This window comes from Gavia stellata, chromosome 5, assembly GCF_030936135.1.
Source record: "Gavia stellata isolate bGavSte3 chromosome 5, bGavSte3.hap2, whole genome shotgun sequence".
NCBI classification, from domain to species: Eukaryota; Metazoa; Chordata; class Aves; order Gaviiformes; family Gaviidae; genus Gavia; species Gavia stellata.
The window spans coordinates 60,875,387-60,899,274 of record NC_082598.1 but is presented as its reverse complement, the minus strand read 5'-3'; the positions used below and the strand labels follow the sequence as shown (position 1 = coordinate 60,899,274).

The 23,888-nt window shown below is 43.1% G+C and overlaps 1 protein-coding gene across 1 annotated transcript in view; it reads right to left on the bottom strand.

The window, feature by feature from the left end:
• Positions 1 to 4,242: 4,242 nt before the first annotated feature.
• TECRL (trans-2,3-enoyl-CoA reductase like) overlaps positions 4,243 to 23,888 on the bottom strand; it is a 70,859-nt gene continuing 51,213 nt past the window's right edge. Inside the window, exons 5-12 of the mRNA XM_059817494.1 lie at positions 21,372 to 21,487; positions 18,050 to 18,155; positions 16,162 to 16,234; positions 14,055 to 14,098; positions 9,458 to 9,515; positions 8,061 to 8,146; positions 7,579 to 7,624; positions 4,243 to 6,011 (exon numbers count right to left, since the gene is read on the bottom strand). Coding sequence (XP_059673477.1) covers positions 5,884 to 6,011; positions 7,579 to 7,624; positions 8,061 to 8,146; positions 9,458 to 9,515; positions 14,055 to 14,098; positions 16,162 to 16,234; positions 18,050 to 18,155; positions 21,372 to 21,487 — 657 coding nt within the window. The 3' untranslated portion in view covers positions 4,243 to 5,883. The remainder of the gene's footprint in view (positions 6,012 to 7,578; positions 7,625 to 8,060; positions 8,147 to 9,457; positions 9,516 to 14,054; positions 14,099 to 16,161; positions 16,235 to 18,049; positions 18,156 to 21,371; positions 21,488 to 23,888) is intronic.

Sequence of the window (23,888 nt, the reverse complement as noted above, 5' to 3'; positions counted from 1 at the left end):
AAAAGCCTTCCTTATTGAGTGTGGCCTGGTACTAGGAACAATAAAAGGGATCACTGGTAGAGATATATTACTTTTTCAGAGGAATAATACTGTGTATTAGGAGGAAGCTGGCTAACAATCAGATTTCTTTGACAAAAGATGTGAAGTTTGCTTTTTTACATAAGGAATTCATTAGTATTATTGAATACTCTTATCATATTTCTTTTAACTGTAAATGATTTCCTCTCACTTGGTTCCTCAGTCTTCAAAGGCTTTAGAAGTTAGATAAAAGCAGGTATACGTTAGAAGCCTGGGTATTGTGGAGGTGTTAATATGTGGTAGATTTTTTTTTTTTAATCTAAGCACACATATTTCAGGACCCATTAACTTGTCTTTTCTTTTGGTAAAGAGGTTTTAGATTGACTATTACATTGCGAGGAAATTCACTGCGGATTATTTCAGTCACGCAGTGACTGATGCTCGTCACCTGGACAACTGCTTGTCCAGTCGAACAAGATGGACAAGAAAATGTCTTCTCAGATGTCCTCACAGGGCAGAGCCGGGTGAGAGCCAGTCTCTGGTGTGCGAGCCAAATAAATAACCAAGCATCGGGATCGCGATAAAGGCCCGGGACAGCTCGTCTCTTGGTTCTGATATCTGCAGAAAGGGTTGTATGTTTGAGTCACATACGGCTGAAGATGTGCGGAGACCATTAAAATAAACATTCTTCCGTGATGCTAAACATGTGTGATGTGAAAATTGCTTTTCATCGTAGCTATACAGCAGCCTTTATACAGTCACCTATGATAAACCAGGCTTTTCATAATAAAATATTATTCATATAGATACTAATCTGTGTGCAATGACAGCACAACACTTCATTTACGTTTATCTGTGGAACACTGGAACAGGCATACAGTGCGTTTCTCTAAAAGCTTTCATGAATGTTAATGACAGGGAATATTGCTTGAAGACAAAACTTGTGCCTAGGAAAATATAGAAAAGGGAAGCCAATAAAGCATCATGTGGAAAATATTAGCTTGCTGGAAAACTCTTTATGGTTTGAATTAATTTTTAGTTCAACAGCACTTGTTAAAACTATAAATAGATAAATAGTCTCTTGCTTTCCTATAGCTTTCTTCCGCTTATAGTGTGCTTTAGAATTCTTCACATTCGGTGATTTTTATTTTATTATATTTAGCTATCACTGCAGGATCTCTTTCAGAGAACTACTTTGATATCAGGGTGCTTTATCTCAGTTCCTAGTGTGATAAAAGCCAATTTAGAGTCACTTTCTTTATACAAAACAATGGAAAGTACAAGATATTTTGATGATAATAGCATCTTTAAAAAAGGATGACCATCTGCCTTTATTCACTTCTCCTGCTTTCAGTGTCCTTTTGAGCTCTGCTTTCCCTATGGAAAGATGAAATCGCTGAGATCATTTTCAGTCCTGTCAGCTGCGAAGATGTGGTAACTGTCTTACAAGACAAGCATATGGCTGGGTCTTAAGGGCTTTTTCAAACTGGGGATCCAAATATAGGCTGCCAAGTTGTGTACAGGAGCATCTGCCATTTCGGTTCCCCTTCACGACGCCTCCCTGCACCACCAGGAAGCCTGACCTGGTGCCTGCTCTCTTCCAGGTTGGCATTTCGTGGCAAGAGCAGGCCACAGAAATGCAGAGCTGCCTATCTGAAGGCTTAACTTTAGGCTCCTGAATTTGAAAGTCTTGGGAATACTTTGGGAAAGATGAGGCTCGCCCATCTGGAGGATCACAGCAGAAACACAGCTGCAGGGTGAATATGGAGGGACCTGGATGTCAAGCGGTCTCTCTGGGTGGACGGGGAAGCGATTCTTTTGAGACACACTTTGAGCCCACAGGCCGAGCAATGCTGCTCGCACAGTCCTTGTTAGGCAGGCTAGGAAGGACCCATTAGTACTTCTTCTGATTTATTTTTACACAGTCCCTGCTAAGACTGTTGTCTAGCAGGCCCAGTGTCTCCATGTCTTGCTGTATTTGTGGTCTCTTGGCTTAGATGGCTTACCTTCTGAGGAGTGTTGAGCAGGAATTGCCCCATACATGGGGGCCTAACTGTGCCAGTGACCACACCGGCTCCTCATATCTAACCAGAATGTGTCTCCAACTTCAACCACTCCATTTTCCTGCTGTACGGTGCTGCTGCCTCCTGCCTTTTGTGACAAACACCATAATTTGCCTCTCTACAAGCTGTTAGGAAAGGATTGGGGCTGACAGAAGCCACAGAAGCCACGGGGCAGCTCAGGCTGGCCCTGGGGGCAAAGGCAAGGGCAGGGCACCATGGGGAGTAGATTCACCGCCCTGCAGTCCGTCACCTTTCCCGATACAAAAACGGAGGAAAATGGCATCAGAAAGGGATTTCGCTCAAAGGGATAAATTGTTCTTTGTTGCAAGTAGTGGATTTCATGGCCCTCATGGAGAAGCAGGATTGCAAAATGTAATTCACATTGTCATGATTATTTTCCCTTTTCCACGGACACTAGTGCATCCAATGCACTGGAATGGTGACATCCTTAGCAATGCCTGTAAAGCGGCTCCATAGTAAGAGTGGGGAGCACCTACCTGAGCTGCATCTGATGGCTTACGTTGGAGGTTGGCTCCTTCTCTTTGATCTTGAAACACGATGACATTCTGGTAGTGGTGTGCCCTTGCCCATGCCTTCCTTCTACTGATGGCTCTGAAAGAGTTAGGTCTGTGCTTAAGAGAAAATATTGCCAAAGGAATTTGCAGTTAACCATTTACTTCCCCATCAGCTGCTAATAGAAGAAATACCGGTATATTTAGAGCTCACTAAGGCATTTTTTTCCCCCAGGTAATCAGTCCAGTCATGACAAACTTTCCCATGAAAATGTTTGTGTGGAGACAATTGGTTTGGTTCAAAAGGTGCATGGTGCTTGTGGCTAAAATCACTGTTGATAGCTGTTTTTTATATAGTGATACTTACTTTTTGCCTGTGGTGGTTTTTTGTTTGCTTGGGGTTTTTTGTGGGTTGTTGTTTTTTTTTTAAAAGCAAGACCCCCCAAAACATTTATCAAAACAAAGACTGACCATTTTTATATACGTTTTGTTTTAAAGCAAAACATGCCCCCCGTGCCAGGAAGTTAACTTACCTGCTCTAATCAAATGGAACTTGCCCTGAAAATCAGAGAGGACAGAGAAATACAGAGAGATCTGTGAAGGCGCAGGAAGTTGGATTTGTTGCTCTTTGTGAAGCCATTTAACACTGCTCCGAGTGATTTTAGCTGGTCGACACCCCGTTGGTGAATCTCAAAATATCTGCCATGTTTATCTGAGACAGCCTCCTGTAACATATCTTCATTTGTTCTTACCTAGTGTTTGCTTTCACTCCCATTTTAAAACCTCAGTCATTTACTACAGGAGCCAAAACTCTTCTCCCCCCGCCACCCCACATGCTGAATGACCAACTAATAAGCACAGAGGTGAACAATTCCTGAAGTTAACTGGGGAATAGGAACCGCGCTCCCAGTGATTGGAATCACTCTGGAAACATGCCTTGAACAGACTGTCCAGAGAAGGGCAACGAAGCTGGTGAGGGGTCTGGAGCACAAGTCTGATGAGGAGCAGCTGAGGGAGCTGGGGTTGTTCAGTCTGGAGAAGAGGAGGATGAGGGGAGACCTCATCGTTCTCTACAACTACCTGAAAGGGGGTTGCAGAGAGGTGGGTGTTGGTCTCTTCTCCCAAGTGACTAGTGACAGGACAAGAGGAAATGGCCTCAAGTTGTGCCAGGGGAGGTTTAGGCTGGATATTAGGAAAAATGTCTTTACTGAGAGAGTGGTGAAACACTGGAAGAGGCTGCCCAGGGAGGTGGTGGAGTCACCATCCCTGGAGGTGTTCAAGGAACGTGTGGACGTGGCACTGCAGGACATGGTTTAGTGGGCATGGTGGCGTTGGGTTGGTGGTTGGACTTGGTGATCTTACAGGTCTTTTCCAAGCTTCATGATTCTGCAACTTAAAGCTGCAGCCATTGTAACCAAGAGACTAACAGATAAGTCAGTAATTTTGGCAAGTAACCCTCTCACATGAACTATTTTAAACTTGAGGATTGCTAAAATGAGATATTAAATAAACATGAAATGAAAACAATCTCAGTAGCTGGATTAAAAAAATAGACAACAGTCTGGACTCACGCATCTAACACTGGCTGGGAAAAAAAAGGGTTTCAAAAATATTGTCATTAGGTATAAGTGACTAAAGAATACAGAAAATAATTTTTCAAAAATAGGTCTTTATTAGCAGTCTGGGTTAGAGAACTAGATGTTCACTGTGACTCGGGTTTTCCATTGAGAGGAATGAAAAATTCTAGGTGTTCACAGGTTACAAGTCAAAAAAATATGGAAAGTGATTTGCTTACATTACCAAGATGAAATTGAGTTACAGTGGCTAACAGATAAGTGTTGTGAGTTAGACGTTAGAAGAGGGATATGAACCCAATTTACTGGGCAAATTAACTTTGTTAGAACACTTGAGCTGGCGCAAAGAAAACAGCGCCTTTAGGAGACAAACTGCCTGCCTTGCTTGTGTACTCTGGTGTTTCTGTAATGATTAAAGTTCTTTAGGCAAGCTTTTTCACCAGCGTAAAGGAGCCAAAAGACATTGATATATGTGCAACAGAAATAGAATGAAAACTGGACTTAATGCCCTAATTCTCCATACTTGCTGAAGCAGTTCTGGTTCTTTTGCTCTCTGTAATTAAAATGGCTAAAAGTTGTGCTTCTGCATGACACGGATGCCACTGATTTGTAAATGGAGCTAGAGTTTTCAGGACTTGACTAACAAGCCCAGAGAATCCCTTAAAAAATTATGTCCTGGAAAGCAAAGTAGCAGACAGAGACTGACCACACTGAAGGGGAGCTGAAGCTTTTCAGCAGTGTCCATCTCAGGCAGTTCAGATATGGACTGAAATGCATTTGGCAGGATCCCTTTCCTTTTCCATAATGACCTGTACTCTGGTTCACTTTGTGCCCAAGGATTTCACAGTGCTTGATACAAGTGAGGTGAATGGTGTTCAGTGCCTGACTGCTTCCAGACAAGGGGATCTTAATGCACTTGTTAGTCCAGAAAGTCTTCTGCTATTTCCAGAACTGTTCAACCTGAGAAAGGGGGATGGACTTAAATGATGTACCCAAGGTCACGCTGCAAATTAGTAGCGAGATGGGAAGCACCTCACAAACAGTCCCCTCTTGGGATCACGGGGCTGATCTGCCTACCTGAAAAGAAAAGAAAGCCAGACCTCTCTGCAGCGATCAATTTGAGCCAATTTGTATTGAACAATTTGCTATGAGACTCAATTAAAAAAAAGAAAGGAAGAAAACCCTTGTAAAGCTAGACTAAACTGTGTTAACAGCATAGTGGTCGTTCTTTGATGTGATGCTTTAGAGGAACTGAGGCAGAACATGCTGTTTCTGTGCAGTTTAATAAAACTAAGGCTGTGAAACATCTTCTGATGCAAAGATCCAAGACTCTCGTCAACATCTAACACTGAACCTTAAAATCACCAGACCTGAATGCATGCAGATGAGCTGTATTCGTTAATTCTAACAGCATCTGTGCCCATTTATACCAGCTAAATAACTAGGCTAACATTCAATATAAGCATTTTTCTTGTCCCTTCCCAATTAGCTCCATTACAGAAAATCTAATTAAATCATATCTTTTAGCAGGAACCAAGAATTCAAGAGCTACATTTTTTCACTTAATTAAAAGCTCTTCGTCTTGAACTGTTAATTTTCTGAAAGAGATATCCAGTAGTTCCTCCTCTGATCCACTTTGGTTGCTGAATGAAATGGCTCATTTCCTCTGAGTTAGCTCTTGAACTGTACACTTAGGCTCCAACTCTTGTGAAGAGCTTAGAAGATGATAGGAATCATAGCTGCTTTTCTCCGCACCTCTGGATAAAATCTCTTCAGGTACAGCTTGTGTTTCTTTTGGGCCCAGAGAGACATCTGGATGACCATCAGGAAAGCAAAAATGCCAACTACCAAGGAAAAAGAGATAAAAACAAAACAAAACAAAAAGTTCATGTGTCTTCTTTCAACGTCTGCTTCTGTGAATACAAGAGGATTTATGGAAAAGTCTGTAGTGTATTCTGTGGGCAGAGACAAGTTAACTCTGCCCTTGCTCTCAGCCTTGCAGTTGCTGATATACCACAGCCTGAGGCTCAGCCTCCACGTCAGAATTCACACAGGTGATGTTCACACCTATTCGACACACCCTGTATCACCTTCGCCATAAATCACAAGGCCTCCTTGGCCATGGTGCCGTCTCAACACAATTACCCGTGGCCTCTCTTGACTGTTTTGCTGGGTTGCTTTTGGCCTGTAACGCTCCTTTGTTTTCACCTCTGGCTCCCAACCATAATGGAGAGCTGTGCTGTAACTTCCTGGCGCGTGGAGAGAGAGCTCGGCCCTGGAGCAAGTGGGCAGTGGGTGCACGAACAGATTTAGCTGCCCGGCAGCGAGGTCTCTCAAAGCCTAATGACCATAGGTGCCCGGGCCCCAGCTGCGGTTGTCAGGAGCCAGTAAGTGGTATCTCGGGTACCTGTCTCTTTGGGCTGAGAGGCACCAAATGGGGAATGCTTTTACAGGTGCTTTTTGCAAATTCATTATCCTTTCTTCCTTAAAATGAGCTGGTGGATCGGGAACATTCATTTGGCATCTGGTCAAGTTGTGTTTGGGACGATTACAGCAAGCATGAGTGTGCTGCATATGTTGCTGCTCCCTGCCCTCATAAACCCAGCCCTACAATCTCCCCAAACTTTCCGGTCACTTCCACACCAGAGCCCAAAGCATAAAAATGTTGTATCTTTTCAAGCAAAATTAAAATTTTATTTTTTGCACCATGCAGTTTAATCCACTTTTGAAATTCCTTTCTTTTTCGTTTGTAAACCATGTGGGGCTACTTTTTGCAAGTAGCTTTTATAGGTTTCTGTTTTGGAATGGAAAAATAATTGAAAAGTGAATGTTTTGGAGAGCTCAGTCCCAGGGACCATATTTGTATGGGTATTTAGGTCTCTAAGGATGCAGGAAGGTACTGAGCAAGACTTGCAAACGCTGCTAAGCAGGCTGCTGTTATGAGCTGGCTGCCTGATATAAGCAAATGGGGAAATGCTACCAGGACGTGTGCGTCTTTCCTCTTTTGAAATACTAAGTACATCTGTTTTTCTCTGCCTACTAAAAGTATTATTCCAGGTTTACAATGCAAAGAAATTTTTCTATATCAAAAAGGATTGACTGTAAATGAAGAATACTGATGACTTTTTTTTTTCCTAAATTTCAAAGTCTGTTTTCCCTGTGGAAACAGAAGAAACAATATTTCGCAATAAACAGAGAGCTGGTTTTCATCAAAAGAAGGTGTTGCAGTAGTGTTCGTGCTCTCCACAGCTTTCTGCGGGTAGCACATTGAAGGTTTATACAGTCACGTCACAGGGGGGATTTGGTGGCGATATTTCATATGCCCTAAATTTTTTGGTAAATTTTAGATTTCCAGAATTCACTTCTGCAAACAACACTTTAAAGGTTATCTTCATTCTGTCTCAGACTTACCTGGCAGGGTTTGTGTCATCACTGTGAAACTAATCCAAGACCCAACCTGTTGCAAAGAGAAAGGCACTGTTAATTGTATGCTTCATGTAAAGCAGAAGGGCAAGTTTTCAAAAGTGACCACTTCCCCCAAAGCTCCCCCAGGAAGAAGAGCGTGATACTCGTACTGGAATTGGGAGAGGAAAAATAGCGAGAAAGGGATCCCCCGGTGTGCTGGATGGGGGTGAAGAAATGGGGGGCAAATCCTTGGATCACTGGGGAGTCTGTAGTGGAGGGGATTATATACAGAAGTCATCATACTGATGTGAGGGAAGAGAAGGGTCTGGTGGAGAAACATTTGTGGGAGCAAGGGGACTCCGACATACAGAACATAATGATTGATGTGCAGAGGGAACTGGGTGGAGGTGTTGCAGATTTTCTTCAGACAAAGGCTGAAACGCAGTAGCCACCTACCCTCTGCATATAAGTGGAAGAAAGTCACGTACCTCATATGTATAGTTGGGACAGGATACCAGCAAGAAGAGCCACGTGAAGGGGTTGTAGGTTGGACTTGGAAAACAGGCTTTACTTCCTTTATGAAGAGGGGGGAAAAAAAAAAAAGAAGAAAAAAAAATAAACAGACAAAACCAGTTTCAATACAGGGAGGGGAACTGAGCCTTATCACAACTCGCCTATGTAACAGCCATCCCCTTGGTCAACGCTCCCAGAGTACAACTTGTTAAAAACGTTTTGGTGAAATCTTTTGAGACAGCAAAAGCTGTATTTGTCCTAGTGAGAATGCTGCTCAGCGAGCCAGTTACCAGTTGTTACAGGAAGGGCCTGGCGTGTCCAAAGGATGCAACCTTTGTTCAGAGGGAGAGAGAGACAAGTAGCTCGATGTGGACTAGCCAGCAGGCGAGGGCTAAGGCCACTCTTCTGCGATATAAAGGATGCAGCTGTATCTTATTCAGCCTGACTCAGGAATGTGAACCTGTCCCCTCTTGCATCCTCATCCTTCATCCCAGGGTAGCTCAGGAAAACAGCTCCAGAGCTAACAGCGTGACTCTCTATGGCCACCAATAATGCTCACAGAAAATGCCACGTATGCAACACTTCATTTTTAAGTTCTGGCAACAACGCTATCTTGAATACTTGTAGGCACTGAGAATGCTGATGAATTATTTGGCTCTTGCTGCTTTTAAATGGAATTAGGCCCCTTGCAACAAACAACAAACCTGCCTAACCACAGCACATCAAACGCTTTCCGGAATAGAAACTGACCTCAGTGTGTGAAGTTGATCGTACCGTGGTGAAGTATTTTCTTGAATAGGGTGTTATAGTGCAAAATTATACTATTATAATCTGAAAATATATTTTACTTTCTACTATATATAGTATAACTTTTATTCTCATGGTACAAAAGATGCTGAAAACCCATGCTTGGAGCAGCCTTTTAAGAGCATACATACACGTCGATGCCTGTGTAGGTATTCATGAGTCTATCTTTGTGTATTTGTATATGTGTGTGTGTGTCTTTGCATGAGATGCACGTATCTAAAAACTCGGCAATCTAGTTTAAAAGTTTTTGAAACTTATTTAAAATTGAATCCTGCATTGTCAGTCAATAGGATGCTTTTAGAGAACTTCCATGCTTAAATCCATATTTAGATTGCAGTGCTGTATAATTAAGATAAATTTGCTATAAGCTTTGGAACAACAACAGTCTTGCTAATGTTTCCTTGTCACCACATTTATTTTGAAGATGTTCTATCGATGGCATGGTACCTACTTAATCTTTCTTTATTCTGGGGATGTAGATACATAAATTATTGTATAGCAGCAGAAGATGGATGGGTTAAGCACACTTCAGTCTTAAATAAGCAAACAGGAAACAAAGACATACCTGAATGATTTTGGTGAGCTAAAGCTACGTTGATAAAGTGATTTCCAGCTTCACACATCTGCAAGACATTAAAAACATATTTTCAGTTGTATGCCTAAAATGCTGTGGTAACTGCGTTGCAGTGCATAACCAGGTTCCCCCCGTTACAGCTTAGTCTGTGTCCAGAACGTACGTCCTCCTAAGCGCCTCTCCCGTGGGAAATACAGTCTGTGATCTTTGTCAAATGCACAAGTGTCCAGTGAGCACCGTGGGCGCAGCCTGGGGTGAAACCCCATATTTCGGCTCCGCGGAGCTCAGTGCAGGCAGGCCTTCAGTGTGGTTCCCATGCCCGGCATGTGTGACATGCTTCGGTCTGGGGGGATCAGAGAGGCTCCCTGGGGTCTAAGGAATTTAGCAAGATACTTTTCTGAACTGAACATCATTGTCAGGATTTGGATTTTGTCCAGCCTGTAAAGAAGCAGGTGAAAAGTTGACCACTGGTTTTGTAAAGATGTCATGAGCTAATGTGCCTACCCTCTTCCAACACGCACTTCCAAAGGCGTTCAGCGTAACGCCTTTGTTACGCCGGTTACAGAGCGCAGTTACCAGTTCTCTAGGTAAGGCACAGAGGAAGGAAAACTGGGGTGAATAAACAGGCAGCGGTTCTCTGAAGGGCAAACCCTTCAGAGAATGTATGGATAGTATAGCGGGATGTATGTGTAGTAGATGGATAGTATGTATAGTAGATGGATAGTAGTCGGGAACTGAAAAATGCTGGGAGCCAGTATTGTTCCTGGTTCCGCTACTCTTTGGTTCTGCCATTTCCAGTCCTAACCGACCTCTCAAACTTGATCTTTAATATTTAGGTGGTTTAAATCTTTGGAAGAGGTACCATGTGTCCCCACTTGGTTATACAGCATGTCGTACAAGGTGATTTCAGATTTCCTTGTGGCTTTCAGTACTTCATCTATTACAACTGCCATAGGATCAAAACCAATTACTACCCATATTTAAAGTGGGAACTCGTAGGAAAACCAGTTTCAATTCCTGAAACAGAAAGCCTGTCAGTACAACAGTCTAAGTTTATGTTTTTCATTTTTCCCCTGCTTTATGAAGAAAACCAAAATCCTGTATACATTTCAATCTCAGACTGAACTGAACTTTTTTATTCATTTCCAGGTTTGAAGACTGATTTCTCCTCTCAAATTGAAAAAATGCAGTGTTAAAAAGTTGTGTTTTCATATATCATTTCTCATTCTAAGTTTTGCAAGGCCGGAAAAAATTAAGAAATTAAAATAAAAAGGAAGAGTACTAAAACCTACAGGCATTAAAAGCGTAAAGTCGCAGAATTAATACAGAAAAAAGAAATACGATTGTAATTTTTAAAAGCCAATTCTGAAAGTCACCCATAACAAACTTCAGTTAGAACTAATTGAAAGGAATATGTAACTTCATTTTATATTGAACTGTGCCATTATCTGAAAGAACATTGTAGATAGCATTGCTGAAGAATTTTCGCCTTTTTGGCAGACAGATTTCTGTTGGTTTTGTTAGGAAAGTTTAAATCAGTTCCATTAGCAAAGCTGTTATTCTGCATGGGTATGCAGTCATGGGTCGAATCCTGCAGTCCTTTTATGTTTTTTAATTACAACTAACTGGCTGTCATCTATCATAAACACCAGATGTAAAACACTAAATAGCCAGAAAAGGAAATTCTATTATAAAATATCGTATCAGAAGCTGTAATTCTAGCCATAGCAATAGAAGTAATTTTAATTTATGTACTCCAATTATGAGCTAGGAACATTATTGTTGCTGATGACTATTATTTTAAATAAAAAAGTTTCAAAGTTAAAAGTGTCTTTTGTGAAACACTCTACATATGAAATGTGCAATGCCCATACTGTTGGGGAGCAAGAGAGATTCACATGCTATAGTTAACACCTACTAATTCTATAAACAATTCTAAGTAAAAGAAGCAAAGGGCATTTCTGCGGGGGTTTTTATTGGCTTACCTTTGACTCTGCAGCTGCATTCTGCTGTAATTAGCTCTTATGTCCCTCTTTAGAAATGTGGCTGATAATGCTCTACATCGAGAAGTACTGCTAAATGCAAGCTAGTCCTTAGTAAATGTCTCAGATACAACATACGGGGCAGTGGGGAGCAGCAGAAAATAGGCTTATCATATTTATGATGATAAAGTATTGAAGTCTATATACTGTTCCCCCTCTTTATCATTCATGTGTACCCTATGAGAAAAACGTCCCTGCAAAGCTTAGAGTAATTTCTCTAACTATGAGAATCTTTCAGAAGGGCCTGCTGACACTCTTCACTCTCCTTAGTACTGTTGTTTACGGCAGCTGCAGATGTATACACTGAAATCATTGCAGGATATGTAATAAAGTCAAGCCTTAAAAGAGGGGGGGGAAAGAAATCTTCCAAATATTTTATTCATGTGTTTTAGAAACCTATGAAAACAGCTTCAAATTATTTTATTTTGTATGTTGCTGTGTTAAATTCATTGTCTGGGCACCTGCCAGAGCAAGGTCTGAAAGGGAAAGGTTTTGAGTTTCCATGGGTAGGAAGTTCTCCAAAGAGCTGCAAGAATTCAGACCACAGACCAGGTGCTGATGCAGCTCTGAAGGGGATGGCCATATTTTATAGCAAATACCCCCAAGAGGACTCATCTCTCTGCTTGATGGCACCGTTTTCTATAAAAGCTATAGCAGGGTGCGTTACATTGAGGAGAGGAGGGATGTTTCGTTAGAAAAGGAGGCTTTTTCTATGCAGAGAGTTTGACAAGGACTGGTTTTACTGGTAGCACTGAATATTGAGGCAAGCGGTTTGCTTGGTTTCAAGCAACCCCTGAGCTGGGGAAGGGCACAGACAGTAAGGCTGTGGGCGCACTGCTGTCTGCCGCTGCCACAACCTCCTGTCTCCACAGTACCAGATTGTTGCTGTCGGCTGTAGAGCCTCACTGAGTGCGTGAACTTCTTCATATAAGTATTTTGCTTGTCTTTGCTATACTTTGTTAGGGCAGGAAAAGCTGAGAACTGCATAGCCAACCCCTGCAGACAAACACTGCCAAAACTGGGATCTTTAAGGGTCCCAATTTACAAAAGCATTTATATATTGCTATGGAGTTGTTTGAATGCTTTTCTGAACAGTGTTTGCCTGAAGGAGTCTAGACATGTTACTGTCCTGTCTTCCTGTTATATTTCTGGGCAGTGCACTGATTTTCAAAGAGGCTGACTGCTTTGCCTACAGAACCATGCTTGAGTAAGACTTTGGTCACAACAACCCCATGCAACGCTGCAGGCTTGGGGACGAGTGGTTGGAAAGCTCCCCCGCAGAAAAGGACCTGGGGGTGCTGGTCGACAGCCGGCTGAATATGAGCCAGCAGTGTGCCCAGGTGGCCAAGAAGGCCAACGGCATCCTGGCCTGTATCAGAAATGGTGTGGCCAGCAGGAGTAGGGAGGTGACTGTGCCCCTGTACTCGGCGCTGGTGAGGCCGCACCTCGAATGCTGTGTTCAATTTTGGGCCCCTCACTACAAGAAGGACATTGAGGTGCTGGAGTGTGTTCAGAGAAGGGCGATGAAGCTGGTGAGGGGTCTGGAGCACAAGTCTGATGAGGAGCAGCTGAGGGAGCTGGGGTTGTTCAGCCTGGAGAAGAGGAGGCTGAGGGGAGACCTTATCACTCTCTACAGCTATCTGAAAGGGGGTTGTGGTGAGGTGGGTGCTGGTCTCTTCTCCCATGTAAGTAGCGATAGAACAAGAGGAAATGGCCTCAAGTTGCACCAGGGGAGGTTCAGGCTGGATATTAGGAAAAACTTCTTCATGGAAAGGGTTGTCACAGGCATTGGAAGAGGCTGCCCAGGGAGGTGGTGGAGTCATCATCCCTGGAGGTGTTCAAGGAACACATGGCTGTGGCACTGCGGGACATGGTTTAGTGGGCATGGTGGTGCTGGTTGATGGTTGGACTTGATGGTCTTACAGGTCTTTTCCAACCTTCATGATTCTGTGATTCTGTGAAGTCAACACTCAGCACTTCCAAGTGTGATGCCCACAGAGGATGGAAAAGAATACACATTTCCACATGAGAATTTCTCACTGTGCCTCTGTCTCACTATATGGTTATGTTCATTCAAACATCAGGGTGAGTAGTCTCAGCCATCCTTCGTCACCTGCGCTTTCCCTTGGCTTAACCCACTTTGACAGGGATTGTTTTTATTGTTTTTAATAGCTGTTGAGGTTAAGTTAGTCACGGTACACAGTACTATTGCAAATTCTGCTTTAGGATGTAATTCTTCAGTGTTTTAAAAATGGCAAGTTCCAATCTGTCAAAATATTAGTGTTTTTACACAATTATGAGTAGTAATAATGCTGATAATGTTCTTACGGTTCTTAGATACAGTACTTCACATTAAACTCTGTAGAGGTAAATAGTACTAGGAGACTTCCTGGCCTAGAAACCATAATAGATTATCACTAAATCCAGCCAAAGGATGCTGTGGGTGTGGATGTATATATATATACACACACAAATGCATAGCAGCATTACTGCATTTTGCTAAATCTATTCCACAATCATTAATAAAACTCTATTTTTGTACGTACCAGAAAAGCAAGGGCAGCAAAAGAAACTTGTCTGTGGCCAAATGCTAGAAAATAGAATGAAATTATAAATGGCGTTTTACGGTATGCACATGGTTTGCTATGGGTGAAATTTAATCCAGTGCTGAGGAGCAGAAGTACTTCTTTCCTGACAGGCTCTGCAGAAAGAATGGATGTTATCACACACAGTATGAAGACAATGCAAATGGTAACAGCATTCTAGAAATGCCAGTCTCTTCACCACTGATCTCAAGGCAGTTTTCACCTAACTTCTTCTAGTGTTTGTCAGCTTCATATATCCAAGTGCTTTGTCAAAGCAGCTGGTGGTGTTAAATTCCTTGGAAAGCCAAGGGGAGGTGTGAAGTGAAGGTCAGTGGCAGAACCAGGCCGGGAATCACAGCCGTATCCATAGGCACTTCTATCTGCATAAGCAGAGAACCCAAGACATAACCTATCCGGTTTTTTTTTTTTAGTAGTGAGGCTTTACTATAAAGCCACTATCATCTTCACAGTCTCACCTTGCAAGAAATATATTTAGCCTTTGCAATATTTACTTGCCCTTTGCCTGCCCTCTCCTTTTTGCTGTTGTCCCCAGACCGCTGTAGTGCTGTATCATGTTCATCTCCAAAGGTTTACAGTTCTCAAGTAAATCTTGGTCATGGCTGAGGGACACAAACCACGTGTATATACCTCACTTTCCCTGACCAAGTCTCATCGAGCCTTTACTTTTGAGAACCCTTTTTCTCCGGCTGGCACACGACTCCCCTGTGGTGCCAAGGGCATGCACTAAAACTCCTCCTCAGAACAACCAGCACATGTCAACATGTGAGTATGTAGCAGCTAAGCAGATGTTCTTCACGGGCCCTTGCTCAACCTGGTTTAATTTACCACTCTGATATAGCATTCTGCAAGTACCTACCTGCCTTTCTTTACCCGTCCCCAAACCAGCCAACTCTGGATATGGCTGTGGAGGTCACCTGCTCCTGCATCAAAAATAAACCGTCAGTGTTTTACTGATCCAGCTGACTATGCCGGAGGGCGGGTGATCTCCAGCGTTAGACCCATGTACCTATAATTGTCATTTGAAGGCCGTCGCAAGCAATTAGAAGTACTCCTTCCGAATGCTTTCTCTGTTGGAAAGCTGTGTCTTGAAGAATGGTTTCCTCTATAAAGAAGCTGCACCCACTGATCTGATGACCTAGACTGCTAAAAAATGTGTCTAGGGAGGTTTCAACATTGTTTGCAGCATTACTGTGGAAGCCACACCAAATTCAAGTATGTCTTTCAGCGCATCACATCATTTTGAAACAGAATTTTTCTGTTATTTTGAAAGGAAAGCAAGTGCCATGTGGGAGAAATTTTTACTTGAAAAAAAATGAGTCATTTAACTGAGTGTAAATAAAAATGGCAAAGCAAACCCTTTGTTCCCAGAGCTCACAGATAAGTATAAGATGCAGAGGAAAAGAAAGACTAAGGTGTAGCAAGGAAGGTAAAGGAAACAAAACTTGTGACAATTATGCTCAAAAGAAGGAAAAGTTCAAAGAGCAATCAAGAAGAAAAAAATCATGAAGAAACAGCAGTGCAACAATAAAATATAATGAGAGGGAACAAAATGAAGAATGAAATCTGGAAATGAAAAACATAGGATTTTTTTCATTTTTATCAGTAGTATCTGATTGACTTTTAGTGGTTTCTCACCAAAAAAAAAAGAAAAACCATAATTTTCATGAAAAGGAGGTATCTTTAGCAAATAAACATCTCCTCCGAGAAAATGCAGCCAGCTCTAGTTCTGTCTTGCATTCATAATACAAATATTGTGAAGATGAGCCAAATATATCGACCTTTGTGTTTTCTCCACTTGGCCAATTATTTCTAGTTGCTAAAGCTGGACAGCGATTGACCACCGCTGAAGAGGAACATACACTCCGTGGCACAGCGGGAGTGCCTCCCGCACGACAATCTTCCTTCTGACAAGGAGAAAAGGCCCATCTCTGGCTAGGTTAGTCATACGATCTCATGTGGGGGCCACCTATTGATTTGGAAGGAGTTAAGGTTGCATATCAAAAACTTTTTAAAACTCAGGTCAGTTTTCTGTTCGACTTATACATACATGGTGGCGTGTAGCGTGGATGGTTGATGTAGTATGCAATCCAGGAAGTGAATCCCCAGTAAAAGGCACAGCCCTGGAAAGGACAAAAGAGACTTTTTTTTTGTTGGAAAGGGCGATAAACAAGTACAAACCATAACTTTATAAATTCTGGTAAGTGCAAAACCCAGATGACCATTGAAAGACTTTGCAGTGGCTTCCTGAGTCACAGAATACGGATCTTTTTAAGATGTTATGAAGCTACTGAAAAAAAAAAAAAAGACACACAGTGTAGATTTTTTGGATTGTGTTGAATGTGTTTTATGCCTGTTGTAGGAATTGACATTTGTTTTCTCCTTATTTGATTCTACTGCTGAAGGGCACATTTCTCTTGAGTTGCACTATTAAAAGTCTAAGGCTGGTTAAAACAGCTGAGCTGTTACTATACCTTAAACTCAGCATTTCCAAGCAAGATAGAGCTAGCCAGACAGAACTCTAAACCAGCCGAGACGATAAAGAGTACAACTGAATAGGCCTGCTTTAACCCTGGCAAAAAAAAGTCACACAGTTCCTACAAAGATATTTGAGCTACACACTGCATCTACTCCCATGGATTCGGCCCCGCTTCATCCTCTTGCTAAAAAGCAGCGCCCCAGCTGCCTTTGCTTGCTGCCTGAAGCCGTGGGCTTGGGAAAGTCCAAGCAGAGAGAATGCGATCATGTTCTTGCCACGTGTAGGGGTCACCGCTCCCATCCTTGCAATCTTGCATCCTTGCAATCCCATCTTTGTACAAGGTAAAACCAAAGCTCGACACCCAAACAACTGAAACCACCCTGGAAACTGGGTGGTTTTCTTTTTACGTGCCTAAGCTCCGCATCTAAGTTAAGCGTCCCAAGCTCAGTACCTTCTGGGGAAGAGCAGTGTGCTGGGACTGGCTACAGCTCCATCCCGTAAGTAGGGCTGCAAGTCAGGCTTTCCCTTTTTAATCTTTTTATGCAAAGCCACTGTGGTACATGTACCACAGACATGAGGGGACGACAGTAACTGTGGGTCTTTAACTCCCACATGCACGAATCACTTTGGAAATGGCACTCTGGTTCCAAAGCCGTTTAGCTTATATTCCTCTTGTTGTTTGTTTTTTTTTTTTTTTTAATAAACACTGTGAATTGTAAAACAACATCTCTAGTGTGCTTCTCATTACCTCCTTTCTGACTGGAAGTGAGTCGAGCTCCCTATCATGGCCATACGTTTATCTCATTCACTAAAATCTTATATATATTGCAAAACCTTTCAAGGGAGGATCTTTACATCACACTGAATGGGATGGGGGGTGGGGTGGTACAAAATGACCAAGACTGAGTATGTGAAATAAAAGAAAGGAGAGCCTATGAGTAATGACACGCAGGTGAAATTCAGGAGGCTTTGGGAGACAGAAGACTTTAGGCCAGCTCAGTATCTTCCTTCCTGAGGCCTCCACCTATAGAAGGAGATTATTATTTTTTTTCCTCCTTGTAATTTGATTTTAGCTCCCTAATGCAAGGCCTGACTCTTGCTCTGTATTTACACTGCACTGAGGAAGTGGAGTGTGATTTCTGTCAGCATTGCTAGATGTTGCAGCAGCATATCTCATAATAAAATAGCATTCAGACTGAGAAATATCCCGGGCATGACAATCAGCCCCTTGGGTGGATGAGTCAAAGTCGACACTGACATGCAGGAGCTAAAATGGACATTGATTTCAGTTCATGTCCTTGGGGACATGGCCCTGAAATTCTTCCTCTATTTGCATTTTGACTAATCATAACTCCTGGAGCTAGGAAATAAATGATTTTTTTATTTTCCTATCTTCTTCCAAGGACTGCTCTGATACGAGGATATTCTCTCTTACACAAACTGATAAACATATTGTCACCTTTATCATATTTTTCAGAGGAGTGTGCCCTCCCGAAAACTTGTGAACGAATAATGTCTCCAGAAGATGCCTGATGTAGTGTAAACAATGGCAGAGGCAGGCCAAGCTGGAAGAAAGAAAAAAAGAGGAAATTAAGGTAAGTGAAAGATTGCTTTTTATTACTTCACAGTTTAATGTCACAAAAAGAATAGGGACTAATATTCCAAAACTGCAGTCACACTGAAGTCGTGGGATTTAAGATATTGTCTTAATTGAAGCATCTGGAACCAAAGATTAATGGAATCATTTTCAGTGTTACACAAAGTTGCTTTCATTTTGCAGGAAAGCAACTTATTTTTACTAGCCTTGAATTAAAAAGAGCTCCTCGAGCTCCAAAAGTGATACATAGCCCTGACAAGACAGTAAAACAGGACAGCTGCGTATACAAGCAGGCGTCTGCCGTGCTTTTCCAAAAGACGTCTCCCACGTTTTAAGGCCACCTTAACGCTCCTGTAGGACGTGTCTGACATTTAAAAACATTCTGAGTATCTTCTGAATGGTTTCCTTGTCCTTTGCCAACTCAAGTAGCTCCATGGAGGTAGTTTGTATTTCATTTCCTTGTGGAAGCAAAATGAGATTTGGTTGCAAAGTTAATCCATTCTGATGGCTTTTTTGTTGCCCGTTACAAAGAAATGAGGTAATTGTTGTAGAAATTATTATACTGATTCTCTTTTGAGGAATATTGTGAAACAATAACAGGCGTTGCTGATTTGCTTCCGAGAATGAGTTGCAGCTCATAGAGATTGAGTTTCAGAAACAAATGTCAAGAGCGATTCCTGGTGGCATTTTATCTTGGTTACATTTACCGTACTACCAGAGTCCATCTCACTGCAAACCAATTATAAGACATAAATGAAAAGTGATTTTCAGCATGTGAAATCTCAAATACTTTTATTATGCGTCTTGTATGGTAGCCAGAGTCAAAGATTAAACAATTTCAAAGTAATTAAACCAGAGAGAGTTGAGCTAAGAGAATTTCAAACAATTAACGACTTACCCAAAGTCTGGAGCAAACTTCCAGCTTTGCTGGGAATTTTAAAATTAATTTGGCTTAGGATGGGGACCTCAGATGAACCCGTTAAGGAGTGGTCACTGGAAGGATTCTGCACATCCCTTGCCCCCTTAAAAGAAGGTAAAGGTATCGCTGGCTCTTCTGTGCTACCAGAAACTCTCTCCCTTTAAGTGTAAGAGCAAGAGAAGGAAGGCAAGCATCTTGCAGCTCTGGATTTGAATTCAACTATTCTGTGGTCTCGTGCCCAGCTCCACTAACTCCCTTAATGTCTCTCCAAGTCTCTGTTCCTCCATCTGTAAATGGTATTATTACTCACTGTGTTTCTCTGCTGTATACCAGCTCCCTTGATTCTGCAATCGTAGTGTAGAAAAAGTGCTGTGGGAAAGCTGTACTGTTCTTGAGGCTCCTAGTTCACTGTGTGCCCTCCCACTTCCAGTGCTCCAACTTACGCAGCCCACAGGCTTTCCTCGATCCCGTTCCACCCCTCTGCCAGGCACTAAGATTGTCCCAGAATGGGGACGATCACACTGAAGAGAAGTAAGTTGTTTAAGTGTGAAAGTTCCCAGCCTGCCTGGTGCATTAACCACCATCCTGTGGAAGGGCACAGTTGGTGGTGGCAGCGTCTTGAGCCTCCCTGGCAGTTATCGTGTGTAGCTGCTTGCCACTTTCTTGGCTGTAACAGCCCTTAATCCCTCCCATTGATCAGGTCTGCTTTGCTTCTTCCAGAGTCCTTCAAAAGGCTTGGGAATGGCAGGGGCTGTCAAAGGTTGTAAAAAGCTCTCTTGGTTGGCTGTCCTCTCTTTGTTGCTTTTTGGCACGCTCTTGAGTTCTAGCAGACTAAGCAGGTTGCGTTTCATTATGGTCAGCTCCTAGTGTATTATATCAGAGCTGTTTCATTTTCCTTGTTAGCATGACTGTTCCAGGGACGGAGAGAAGCCAAGCTACCTGGGTTATGCTTATGTATGAGCTCCTCTGGTTTGTTTCTGTACACCTAGGTACAACTTGTGCTCTTCACTGTTCTCTAACAGTGGCTGAGCTCTTGTTTTTGTTTGTCACTTAAGTGTTTTATTTCTTAAAAGTCTTTCAGAACTCAAATACGTTGCATTTGGCCCTGGGGAACAATTACAGTTGGAAGAGGTTAGTTCCAAAAATCAGATTACTGGTTCTGAATTCCTGTGGTGCAGGAGTAGGGAGGTGATCGTGCCCCTGTACTCGGCGCTGGTGAGGCCGCACCTCAAATACTGTGTTCGGTTTTGGGCCCCTCACTACAAGAAGGACATTGAGGTGCTGGAGCATGTGCAGAGAAGGGCGACGAAGCTGGTGAGGGGTCTGGAGCGCAAGTCTGATGAGGAGCAGCTGAGGGAACTGGGGTTGTTCAGCCTGGAGAAGAGGAGGCTGAGGGGAGACCTTATTGCTCTCTACAACTACCTGAAAAGGAGGTTGCAGAGAGGTGGGTGTTGGTCTCTTCTCCCAAGTGACAAGTGATAGGACAAAAGAAAATGGCCTCAAGTTGCGGCAGGGGAGGTTTAGGCTGGATGTTAGGAAAAATTTCTTTCCTGAGAGAGTGGTGAAGCATTGGAACAGGCTGCCCAGGGAGGTGGTGGAGTCACCATCCTTGGAGGTGTTCAAGGAACATGTGGACGTGGCATTGTGGGACATGGTTTAGTGGGCATGGTGGGGTTGGGTTGATGGTTGGACTTGATGATCTTACAGGTCTTTTCCAACCTTAGTGATTCTGTGATTCTGATTGTTTTGAGTTTCTCAGTTGTCCTTGACCTGACTCATGACATGCAGACCTCTCGAAATTCCTCCTTGTTGTGCCCAAGTGAGAGCTGGCATGGGCATAGTTATCTTCTGTGCTGGATGCTGATGCTACTCATCTTATGAGTGGGAATGCACTGTAAAGAGACTGGGAGTGGGACAACTGAAACCTTGTCCTCTCTGTCAAGTGTGACTTTGGGTTACTACCCACTGTGTTTATTATTTCACCTTTCTGTTCAGGCTGTGTGTCTAGAGTGCAAACTATTTGAGGAAAATACTACATCTCCCATTGCAACGAGGTGCAGTGACCGTTGCAGCTGGGATCCCATTTTTGGTCAGGCTTATGAGTGCTGCTAAAATGCCAAACCTGAACAATCTGAAACTCCCCCAGACTCTGAGACCGGGCACGCAGCCTCGCAGCCCCTGTAACCTCCTCAGCCCTGGAAGAGCACTCTCCATCCCTCTGGCTCCCTGTCCTCCAGGAAAACAGTTCACTCAAGTGTCACTTACTGGACCACTGGGTGACGGAAGTTCTTCGTACTTTCCACTTGATCATAGATAGTTGAAAGACGAATGTAAAAGAGCAGATATATTAGAAGAGGCCCGGTGTATTCTGTTAGAAAAAACTAGAAATGAAAAAGAAAATAGCTGTATCAGCGTAGGAAATTGTACCAATAAAGGCATGAGAAAAAGAATACCCCTAGCCACAACACCTATTCATCCTCCAAATGTCATTTTGGCTTCATTTTGAGGACTTAAATGACACATAGGTTTTTTTCTGCTGTCTCTTTAGCAAAGGAGTAAAATCCATCTAGGAAATGAGAGAAAGGTTTCTGTGCAGAACATTAACACAGTCAGGAAGGCTTCATGGAAGGTGGTCAAAATCACAGTCGTCTCCTCTTTATACTTTTGGCTGTGCCATCAGATGCCTATTTGGAATCTAAATAACACTGAAAATCAAGGCCCTAAAGCTGAAGGCAGCTTGCTTTCTGCCCGTGTTTTTTGCAATTAAGTGATACATCAGTTAAAAGCCAACCAAGCACGACAGAAACAAACATAGCGTTGAATCCTGGTTGCTAGCAGAGTCATCTGGAAGGGAGGGATCATTGCTTGAAATTTGGTGGTGGGTGGAAGAGCAGGACCTGCCTGCCTGGTGTATGGCACTTTGAGCCTTTGGTCAGCGACCGAGTGGGGCTCCTCCTTGCCCAGGCATCAGCAGAAGTAGCCTGCGGTGGGCAGACCGGACAAGAAAGTCACCCTGTAAAACAGAAGGAAATAATTTCATCTCCCCACTGTCACCCCTGCTAGCCGCAGAGAGCCGAGAGGAGGTAAGGGGGCAGGGAGAGAAGGCAGAGTTACAGCGCTGCCATGAGCCATCCTGTTTTGCCTTCTGGCTTTGGTTTGGTACAGCCTGGATTGCCTTTTGTCAGGGCACACTCTTAAGCTACAAACAGCTGGAAGAAGTAAAACGTGGTTAGAGTGACGTGAGGTCTGGATTTGATCATCTCTTCCCCACTGGAATGAATCTCAGAATAAAATGAAAATGGTGTAGTCCTACATGTTTACAAGGACCAGCAACTGAAAAATCGTAACTCAAGTGCATAGTATTGCTTAAGAGATAAAGATTCATAAATAACGGGCTGTTTGGCTTTAAGGTGGCTATTTGCTCTGCTATAGAATTATAATGGAGAAATACCTGTGGCTTAAGGAAGCAACGCTGAATTTAGACTACCTTTCTCAAAAGTACTATTTGGCAGGAGGTCCAACCCCCAGTGGGCTGTTCTTCTAATCGCTCTTCAGAAGAGCTTTGAAACGGAAAGGTTTTCCTGCAGAAATAGTCTGCAATTAGGTTTCCTTCATTTGGGACCCTCACTACCATTCCTTTTCCTCTATTACAGGGGAAAACTTTTTGAAATTTCAGCCTTTCGTAGCAGGAATGTCTCCAAAAGTAACAGACTTAACAGTTCTCTACCAGGGAAATGCCAAATTCTCTTTTGTTCCACGTGACACCATTATTTCTGTGCTCCGTTTAGACTCTGCATGATCCCAGGAGCGGTTGTGTGTGTACGTGTGTATGAAAACATTTAAGCAAGGAGTGTCTAAGAGGCCACATTGCAGTGGAACACACCACGGCCAAGGGCGTATTAGAGTTTCACCCTAATAGCAGTTGTATGGGTCTATTCCTAACTGTGAGCCCACTGTGTTAGGCACTCTGCGAACACTGTAAGAGGCAGCCTACACTATTAAAACCTAACACACTAAATACAGTGGTATAGGAGACTGAGGTGCAGATAATATGGTCTGGGCAGGTCAGTCTAAGAGCTTGGAAGGAGCTGCTTTCTTCAGTGTAGCTTTTCCTCTCAGCCATAAGTTGCACCACAAAATACACCCGTAACTGCCAGCTTTTATCATCTCTTTGGCATGAGCATATTACAAAGCTGCCAGGAAAAGCTTGGCAGGACTTAGCACCAAGTTGTGGTTACTTGTCACCGCACCAAGTGTTCCCCCATTACTCCCTGGCTGATTTCAGATGCTGAAAGGAGAAGGAAAGCTTCAAGATTTAGTAAAAAAAAAAATCCAGTCTCTATTTAACAGCGAAAGCTACCAGCCACATGGTACCTGAATCCCTGTGACTGGGTGAGGAGGTGTTTCTGAAGTAGGCAGGGGGATGCAGAACCTCCCATCAGAGCAATTCAGAGAAGCAGCTGAGAGCATCACTAGCAGCTCTTGAGTTGGGGTTTGTGGAGGTGAGCAGCATCAGCACGCTCGGGGTGCTTTACCGACCGGGGATGAAGTCCCGTCTTATCTGTGTGTCAGTCACATCCAACACAAACCGTTAACCGCCCATGCGGAGGCAGGCGGTCCAGGGTCAGCTGCAAGATTTGCAATCAAAGTAGGTGTTGTCTGGCAGGCAGGACTGTATTTGCCTCTGTCATAATTGCGTCACACTGCTGGAACATAGTTAAGATCAGCAGCATTCTGTTTTAGAGGATGAGGTTCAATCTGCTGTAGTGTTTTGGGGTTGTT